Source organism: Lissotriton helveticus, chromosome 5_1, assembly GCF_964261635.1.
Source record: "Lissotriton helveticus chromosome 5_1, aLisHel1.1, whole genome shotgun sequence".
NCBI lineage: Eukaryota > Metazoa > Chordata > Amphibia > Caudata > Salamandridae > Lissotriton > Lissotriton helveticus.
In genome coordinates, this window is record NC_136065.1 from 1,525,552,329 (window position 1) to 1,525,562,136 (window position 9,808).

Consider the following 9,808-nt stretch of genomic DNA (forward strand, 5'->3'; position numbering starts at 1 on the left):
ATGTCACTTTGAATTTAACAGTCCTATGGCAAAGGTTAGTCTAATGAACAAGGTTGAACACTATTAGCCAGTAATTTATTACATTTGTTTTGGAATGCCCCTTAATGGCACTGTGATTGGAGGCTGAGAGTGATCGTGACACTATATAGCAGCCAAATGTCTCAGTTAAGCACTTAAAATTAGCGTATGTGACCTGTAGTATAACCAACTCAGGCAACTAATATTACGATATCTCACTCTAGGAAGTTTTATATACTAATATCCATACCTTGCTTTTGTATACTGCACTTCTGATTTATCGAAGCCCTGCATATGAAATGACATGAAATTGAAATAGGTTTTATAATTTGCTTGATTGCTCCTGGTTTTCTTGGCACCAGTCCAACAACAGAGAGATAGAAGAAGCAGTGGCGTAACGAAACTTGAGGGGACACCCCAGCAAAGTACATGGAAGGGCCCCTCTCCAAACTCACACTGGACCGATCAGGCCAGTATACTGTGCTGAGAGGGCCACCTGTAACTTGAGGCCACCGCACTGTGGGGGCTGCGAGTGCCTTTGTTATGACCCTGAGAACACGTGGAAAGCAGACCTAAATGTGGAGCTATAAATTAAAAGGCCAGGTTTTAAGATTCTTTCCGAAGGAAGACAAAGAGGGACACATTTTTAAGTGGAGATGTAAAGCATTCCAATGTTTAGTTGTTCCGTGAATAAAACTTCTTCCAACCCATATATTACTAACACCTAACTTATGGTAATCAACTTACCTACCTCAGAATGATGGAAAGCTGAGTCTACCATCTTGAAATCTGAACTCATGCCTGCAAGAACATCAAATCAATCAGCAACAAACGTTCATTTAATTGTGCCATCCTATACCTTTTGAGGGAATATGAACATTTAGTTCAAGACACCCTTTTGCAATGTCCCCCTCTCACTATTTCTCTTCCAGCGTATAGATATTCTAATGGTTCATCTTTCCAGATAGGACGTGTATTTTTAAACATTCTCTGTTTTGGACCCCATCACCAGACAGTCTCCATTCTGCTTTTATCCTCTAATAGATATTTCCTCTAGAACTGAACACAACACTCCACTTAAAGCCTCGTCATTGCATGACAGTAACAGAGCCTGCCCTTTCCTTCTGATCCATCTCTTCCAGCGCACTCCTCTTCCTAGTAGCCTTGGCACTGTCTCATCCGATCCTTCATTTATATTCATTTTTTCTGCTACTCATAAACTTTCTTTCTTGTTTGGAGATCTTTAAAGACACTCATTTCACGCCTTAAAGGCAACACTTATTTTCCTATCCATACATACGTTCTCTCGTTCTGTAGAAGTAATCTGCACATCTTCAAACGTCTTACATATGTGCAGGGGCGTCCGCAGACATCATTGAGCACAAGTATGTAATAAATAAGTAACAAATCTAATAAGACAAAGAGCTTAAATATACAAAGAAGCCCATGGGGGGGGGGGAGAATAATCGTGTGAGGCTCCAAAGCAGATGACCTGGCAACTACAATGAAACAGAGGGGAAAAAACAAACAAGCATAGGCACAGACAATAATATCTCTCCTTTGGGACCTTATAAGTGTTTAGCCGTACAACACTTGGGGGTCGATTCCGATTCGGGAAAAACCGCTCCGAATAGCCGTTCGGAGCATTTTTCCCGTATGAATCGTACCCTGCAACGTCCCCCGTACGTACGAGTCGTACAGAGACCGTACGACTCTAATCTCCGTACGATTCTCCCTCGGAACCCGCTGTAAGCGACATCGCGGCTGGTTTTTACGACCCAGCAAGTACGATACGTGTCGGGGACGCACCGTACGACCTTTTTTTTAACGGGAGCTGAAAACAGCCGTAAAAGCAGAGTTCGCGCCGAAACAGGAACAGAACGGCCCCCCCGGGTACGGTGTGTACCCCCCATGATCGCAGGGGTACGGCCCATACACCCAGCGTACATGGGGTATGGTGCGTACCCCCCATGATCGCAGGGGTACGCACCGTACCCCATGTACGCTGGGTGTACGGGCCATACCCCTGCGATCATGGGGTGTACTCACCGTACCCCATGTACGCTGGGTGTACGGGCCGTACCCCTGCGATCATGGGGGGTACGCACCGTACGGTGTATGTGATTGTGCGCTTTTTTGTACAAATCGCCCTTACCTGACGTAGACCGTAGGGATCGCGCCCTGATGCCCCGGTCTGGATCGTACTCTCGTCGGGTCGTACGGCGTGTGTACGAGTCGTACGGAGACGGCTCCGGATACGATTCGTACAGACGGTTTTCTTACCGGATCGGAATCGACGTGTTGATGTTGTTGCACAAGGTTATTGTACTGGACAACTAAACACTTATAAGGTCCCAAAGGGGAGACATATTGGCTATGTCAATGCTGTGTTTTTATTAAAGGACAAGCAGTGCTATAGGGCTCCGGCTGCCACTTAGTCCACCACATCCCACGTAGATGCTGCAGCCATCTTTGAATGGTTTTAAAGCCAATTCAAACGCTGTCACCAGCTTATGTGAATCTATATCTCAAAAGTGAGACTGTTCTCCTGCTTCCCAGTTCTATTAAATACAAATTATGTAAAAAGTACATCCCTTTCTGAGCTGCACGGCTCAACCTACCCACGTTTGATGCGCAGATTTGAAAAACTGATGGTTTGGGCTTCCCGGAATTCAACTGGTTGAGAGGTGTAGAGAGGTAGAGAGAGGTAGAGAGAGAGAGGTGTAGAGAGGTAGAGAGAGAGAGAGAGCGGTAGAGAGAGAGAGGTAAAGAGAGAGAGGTAGAGGTAGGTAGAGAGAGGTAGAGGTAGTTAGAGAGAGGTAGAGGTAGAGGTAGGGAGAGGTAGGGAAAGAGGTAGAGAGAGAGGTAGGTAGAGATAGGTAGAGGGGTAGAGAGGTAGAGAGGGGTAGAGAGGTAGAGATAGGTAGAGAGATAGAGAGAGGTAGAGAGAGGTAGAGAGGTAGAGAGAGGTAGAGAGAGAGAGGTAGGTAGAGAGGTAGGTAGAGAGGTAGAGAGGTAGTTGGAGAGAGAGGTAGAGAGTGGTAGAGAGAGAGGTAGAGAGAGAGAGGTAGAGAGAGAGCTAGAGAGAGAGAGAGGTAGAGAGAGAGGTATAGAGAGAGAGAGGTAGAGAGATAGAGAGAGAGGTAGAGAGAGAGAGGTAGAGAGAGAGGTAGAGAGAGAGAGGTAGAGAGAGGGAGAAGTAGAGCGAGAGAGAGGTAGAGAGAGAGGCAGAGAGAGGTAGAGAGTGAGATAGAGAGAGAGAGGTAGAGAGAGAGGTAGAGAGAGAGGTAGAGTAAGAGAGGTAGAGAAAGAGAGAGGTAGAGAGAGAGGTAAAGAGAGACAGAGGTAGAGAGAGAGAGGTAGAGAGAGAAATAGAGAGAGAGAGGTAGAGAGAGGTAGAGAGAGAGGTAGAGAGCGAGAGGTAGAGAGAGAGAGGTAGAGACAGAGAGGGAGAGGTAGAGAGAGGTAGAGAGGTAGAGAGGTAGAGAGAGGTAGAGAGGTAGAGAGAGGTAGAGAGGTAGAGGTAGAGAGAGAGAGGTAGAGAGAGAGGGAGGTAGAGAAGTAGAGAGAGGTAGAGAGAGGTAGAGAGAGAGGTAGAGAGAGAGAGGTTGAGCGTGAGAGGTAGAGAGAGGTAGAGAGAGAGAGATAGAGAGAGAGGTAGAGAGAGAGAGGTAGAGAGGGAGGTAGAGAGAGAGGTAGAGAGAGGTACAGGAGAGAGGTAGAGAGAGAGAGGTAGAGTTAGAGAGGTCGAGGTAGAGGTAGAGGTAGAGGTAGAGAGAGGTAGAGTGAGGTAGAGAGAGGTAGATTGGAGATCCTAGCATTTCCAGAGCATTAAAGGCAGGCACTACTCATTTGTAGCGTCATTCCATTCAGTGCACTTCCTGCTTTATCTAACTAACTAGGGCCCGCATATACAAAAGGATTTTGTGGTCATAAAGCTTACAATTTGCAGCATCACAGTGGTTGCTACTGCAAACCCCCTTTTTAGAGTTGTGTATAACCTTCATGATTGACAAAAGGGGTTCTGCATCTTACTCCATATTGGAATTTGGAGGGGCAGTGAAAAGGGTGCTATCTTCAAATTGCAATTTACAATGACATGTATCAATGGTTTTCAAACGCAATGGCAATCACAAACCATTGATATGATACCAACACTGAGCTGCAGTTGGTACATGATTCAGAAAAGAAAAGTTGTCTCTGTGGGACAGCTTTCCCTTCGGTAATCATGTCAGGAGACAGTGAGTACAGACAGTGGTCCTGGGGCTACACTCGATGCTGCAATGAACATGAGAGACTGCCCCTTTGGAGCTCAAGGCGTAAACTCTTTACTCCATCTCATTGCAGCAGACCCTTCTGTAATACTAGTGCTTATGGTGCAAAAAACAGGCAGACACACTCATTGCATCTCTGGGCGAATTGTGTAATTCGGTGCCGGGTCTTCTGCCTTCGTTAGTATGGAATGGGGGATGGATGCTCATAGGGAACAGCATTGCTAATGGCATGAACAGTATTCTAAAACCTTTTGCTGCACTATTTCTAATTCTAAAGTTCAAACCATGCTCCTAATTCAATAAAGAGTAGACAGTGCAACGAGAGTGGAGCTGCGGGAGAAGATTGTGGAGATGTGAGAGAGGATTGTGGAGAAGTGGGAGAAACTCCTAACAGTACAAACACTCTATAACAGAGTTTCCATTGTGTGTGGCAGCCCGTGATGAGACAGTTCCCAGGCACACACACAGCTGCACCCGAGTACTTCACAGGTCTTTTAAAGACCTTTTGCTAATGAAGCTTTGATGGTTTTCATCCCTTCCTAGGGCCCCTGCAGCTCCACTCTGCCTTTAACTCGGCCCTGCAGACAAACACCACTGTGGGGCTGTCAATAGTGACGGACCAGTAATCTAGAGGGGGGCAAGTGCCCCCCCTTGCCCTCCCCTGTGGACGCCTGCAAACTCAACCCAAGAATATTCTTTAAAGCTTCAGATATTACTCTTGCCACAGCACGAGGTATTAGCGTAAATTCACTACTTTTAACTTAATCAATAACTATACTGCTGAAGCTGCTTTTCATATCTTGCTCTGTCCCAGTACCATTCCAGTTCTACTGGGTTAAGATGTGCTTCCAGTGAAAGACTCTTGCTCACCACTATGTAGTCCAATGGCACGCTTAACCTTCTGATTATAAAATAGAATCGCAAAGGGAAACACTGAGGAGTAACACACAGAAACAAAGTAACGGATGTCTGAGGTGGAGGTCAGAATCGTGCTTGATGAGGTAATCTGATAAAACCATATGCAGGAGTCTATTCCGAAGAAAAAGACGTAGAGAGCCACCAACGTGCTGACTGTCTTTGAAGCTCTTGCCTCAGCAGAAAGGGACTGTGATCTGTCAGGTCTCCTTATGCCCTTCACCTTCTTACCATGCTTATACAATGTATATAAAATGGAGGAGCTGGCAATGCTCATCCCAGCCACAAACACAAGATCTCTGGCAAAGAGTGTCAAAGTTTGACTGAGTGATGATGTGTTACCTGGTAAAATAACCATGCAGTAACTGGCACGGTATGCATACTCCGAAATGGTTACGTTGTTGCCCGAAACCGCGTAAAGTAGGGGCTGGATACATATCGTCATATTCATCACCAAGAGAAGAACAATGATGAGACCAATGTAGGTTTGCAGCCGTACTCTCATGTTCATGTAAGTGGGAGTAGTAGACAGGAGGGTCACGCTTTGGAGGCAGCTAAGGAGGCAGGTCAGGCAGATGGACATGGCCCGGGAGATACGGGACACGTAAACTAGAAGTTTGCATTGGATGTCACTGAAAACATTAGGTAGCCCGAAAATGTAAAGCGAGTTCGGAAGTCCTCTGGTCAGGGCCATCACAAAGTTAGACGCCGTCAGGTTCAGAAGAATCACCTCTGATGTCATTAGCACATGTTCCTGATAAGCAATATATGAGAAAATGGCCAGGAGAAAGGAGTTTCCCAAAATCCCAATACTACTCATCAATAAAAATGCAGCTCCTCTGATGACTTGGTAGGAGTCCATGACTTGACACTGATTATAAGTTATTTATCTAAGAAACAAATTTGAAAAGTGTATGATAAAGACAAGTTCTTAGCTTAAATGACTATACAGAAGTATACATAAGGCAACTGTAATGAACACAATTCTACATTGCTTCTTGCTGCTGAATACCTAAAAAAAGGTTATAACGAGAAACAGAGACTAACCAAATTAAGCCAAGACAAACCAAATGACAACCACACCTCACGTATAACTTCACCCTCTTCTACAATGATTGCATCTCTCCCCTCTGATTATTATATTATTGCGGCCAACCATCCACCTGGGAAAATGGGCGGAGGAGTAGCCGTTATCATTCTTAAATCTCATCAATTTCGAGAACTTTCACCTCTATCTCTTACGGATACAGAGAATATTGTCATTAAGATTAACCCTGGGCGAAGAACTACGCTACGCTCGTGTAGTTTGCGAAGTTTGCGCAACTTCGCACTACGCGAGCTGCACGTAGCACAGTGCGAACACGCGTAGCGCAGCGATCATTTTTTGCTTGTTCGCGGTCCTCAACGTCATGTTCGCGACCGCGAGCAAGCAAAATGACATCCCGGCGAGACTCTCAACGCGGGGAGGTCAGGTTTCTCATTGCGAATGGTCGTGCATGCTCGCGACCGCTCGCCATGAGAAACTACCAGTTCGTGTTGAGAAAGCTGCCGCTCGAGTAAAAATCTTATCGAGCGGCAGAAAACTACAGCTTGCACTGTGCAAGATGCCGTTTTCAATGATTGCACAGTGCTGGATGCTTGTTCGCACTGTGCAATCATTGAAAATGCATCTTGCACAGTGCGAACATGCTACTACGCAGCTCGCGTAGTGCTACGTGAAGTTCGCGTAGTGCGAAGTGCACTTCGCGTAGCTTCGCGTAGCGCTACTTCGCGAACTACGCCTACCCCTAATTAAGATTGACACTGAAATCGGAGCTCTGCTACAAGTTTTACTGTACCGTCCCCCTCAATCTATGCCTACCTTCCCTTCAATATTAGCAGAACAACTGGCCTCTTATGTGACTAATTATTCCAAAACTATTTAAATTGGGGACCTTAACTATTGGTTTGACAATATGGCCGTGGACCCACAGGCAGCAGAACTTAAGAACCTATTACTGGACATGAATTTAATTCAGCACTTACACTCCCCTACCCATCAGAAAGTCATAGTTTGGACCAAATCTGGTCCTATAATATTTCCCTGCTCCCCCCCTCCATACGACCTTGTATTTGGTCAGATCCTTTTTTCATACATTTTTCATTTACGGTTACCGGGACTATTAAATCTATGTCGCGGGCAGGTGGGAAAATTAGAAAATGGAAGTCCGTTGATCTACCGGCTTTTTTAGACACTCTTGCCATTACCCTGCCCCCAGAATGCAAGGATATAGAGTCCAGGGAGGAGACGCTGTCACAATGGTTGCGACAGGCCGCGGATATCCACGCTCCCCTTGTGAGTTTCCCTAGATCACGTATGAATGATGCCCATAAATGGTTCACTCCGGAACTGAAAAAGTTAAAGCTTGAGATAAGACAAAAAGAAAGGAAATGGAGAAATAGTTACTTATCACAAGATAAAGTGATCTATTGTTCTGCTCTGAAAAATTCTCAAATAATTATCCTTAAACATAAAACTGATTATTTTTCGACAAAAATTTTAAACTCTGTAAATAAATCTAAGGAGGTGTTTAACATAGTGAATGACCTTTGTAATAGCGACAGAACAGCTCCTCTTGTTATCCCCACACAAAAATTATGTGACTCACTAAATGAGTTTTTTAGGGAAAAAAATGTCACGATAAAACAAAGTATGACCAGCTCCCCTATTCCAATTCTGCTGGCTGATACTTTTCACAATCCCTCCACATTAGATACTCTTCCTCCCATTGATCTTAAAACTTTCTCTGAACTTCTTTTGTGAGTTAAGTCTGGATCACCTGACGACATTTGCCCTCCTCACATTTTTAAAGAAATAGGTTTAGCCATTCCACAAAGCATTATTTCTCTTTTAAATGAGTCACTTGCACAGGGCAAGGTACCTAGCAGCTTTAAGAGTTCATTGTTAATCCCTTTAACAAAGAAACCTGGTATTGACCCACATGATCTAACTAACTATAGGCCGATTTCCCTTTTACCCTATTTGTCTAAAATTCTGGAAGCCCATGTCTCCAATTGCCTCTCTAGTTTCATTGAAATGTCGGAATACCTGGAACCGAATCAGGCAGGCTTCCGCCCATGTCATTCCACTGAGACTGTGATACTTGCTGTTCAGAATACCCTCAAATCTAATGCGGACAAAGACATCCACCAGGCTTTGGTGCTCCTTGATTTGTCGGCCGCCTTTGACATGGTTGACTATTCCATTCTTGTCAGCCGTGTCGAGCAGGCCGGCCTCAGGGGATCCGCCCTGAGTTGGTTGACTTCTTTTATTTCTGAACACACGCAATCCGTTAGATTGGGGAATTTCACGGCCCAAAGACTTTGTCTACTTGCGGGGTCCCTCAGGGTTCTTCTTTGTCCCCGTTATTGTTTAATTTGTACCTTCGCCCATTATTACATTCTTTGAAAAATCACAAGGTTACAATTTTTAATTATGCAGATGATTTGCAACTTGTTTTTTCTTAGAACTCTACAGATTCTGTGATGGAATTTGAGGACACGATGACCCCCATCCAGAGGATGATGAATCTGAATCACCTCAAACTAAACCCGTGCAAGACAGAACTTGTCTTGCCCGGGAAAAGTGAAATTAGTTGGGGCCCTCATTTTTGGCCCCCTGATATGGGGGTCCCACCCACTAAATCTCCCACAGTCAAGAGTTTAGGGGTGATTCTTAGTGAAGATCTGTCACTCAAAGGTCAGATAGGGGCGGTAGTCTCATCTAGTTTCTTTCAGCTGAGAAAGATAAAGAAAATAGCCCATTTTTTAACTTACTCTGCTTTGATTCAGTTAGCTATTGCTTTAGTGTTGTCCCGACTTGACTTTTCTAACAGTCTGTATTTAGGACTCCCAGCAGGTCAGCTAAAGAGACTGCAATTTGTCCAAAATCAGGCAGCCAGGTTAATCTGTAAGCAATTTAAATGGCAGTCCATCAGACCAGGTCTAGAAAAACTTCACTGGTTACCGGTGGCTCAAAGGGTTGCATTTAAGGCCCGTTCCATTACCTTTAAAGCCTTGCAGAGCAAGGGTCCCAAATTCATAAGGAATTTGGTACTTAAATATGCTTCCTCACGTAACCTTCGCTCTGCTTACAAAGATCTGTTGGTTGTCCCTTCATTTAAGAAGAAACGTCAGGGTGGCAGCTGTTTTCACTCTCTTGCTGCCTCCCTATGGAATTATTTTCCACTCCATTTAAGACAGTGTGATGATCTTCTCACTTTCAGACATGCCCTTAAGAAGTGGCTTTTCAGACAGGCCTATCCTTAGATTAGATTTGTGCGGAGTGTGCTCTTAAAGTGCTATGTTGTGTTCCCAAAATTCCTATAGCGCCATGAAGCCCATGGGCGTACGTGCGCTGAATAAGTAAATATTAACATAACATAACATTTGAAGATTAGGGGACTGAAGTACTAATAATCAAACCACAAAAAGTGGTCAAAGGTTATGTACAAATATCTTACGAATTAAAAAGATGTTTTTAACTGACCAAATACGAATTTTGTAGGGTGTTCACCGAACAGCCTGCCTATTAGAATAAATTAGGCAGGTCACAATATGCA

General features: G+C 44.6%; 1 protein-coding gene across 1 annotated transcript; it reads right to left on the reverse strand.

Annotated features, from left to right (window-relative positions):
• Nucleotides 1-5,127: 5,127 nt before the first annotated feature.
• LOC144752690 (olfactory receptor class A-like protein 1) lies at nt 5,128-6,069 on the reverse strand. Its single transcript, XM_078640560.1, has one exon. It carries the CDS (start codon nt 6,067-6,069, stop codon nt 5,128-5,130), a length of 942 nt encoding a protein of 313 aa, XP_078496686.1.
• Nucleotides 6,070-9,808: the final 3,739 nt, after the last annotated feature.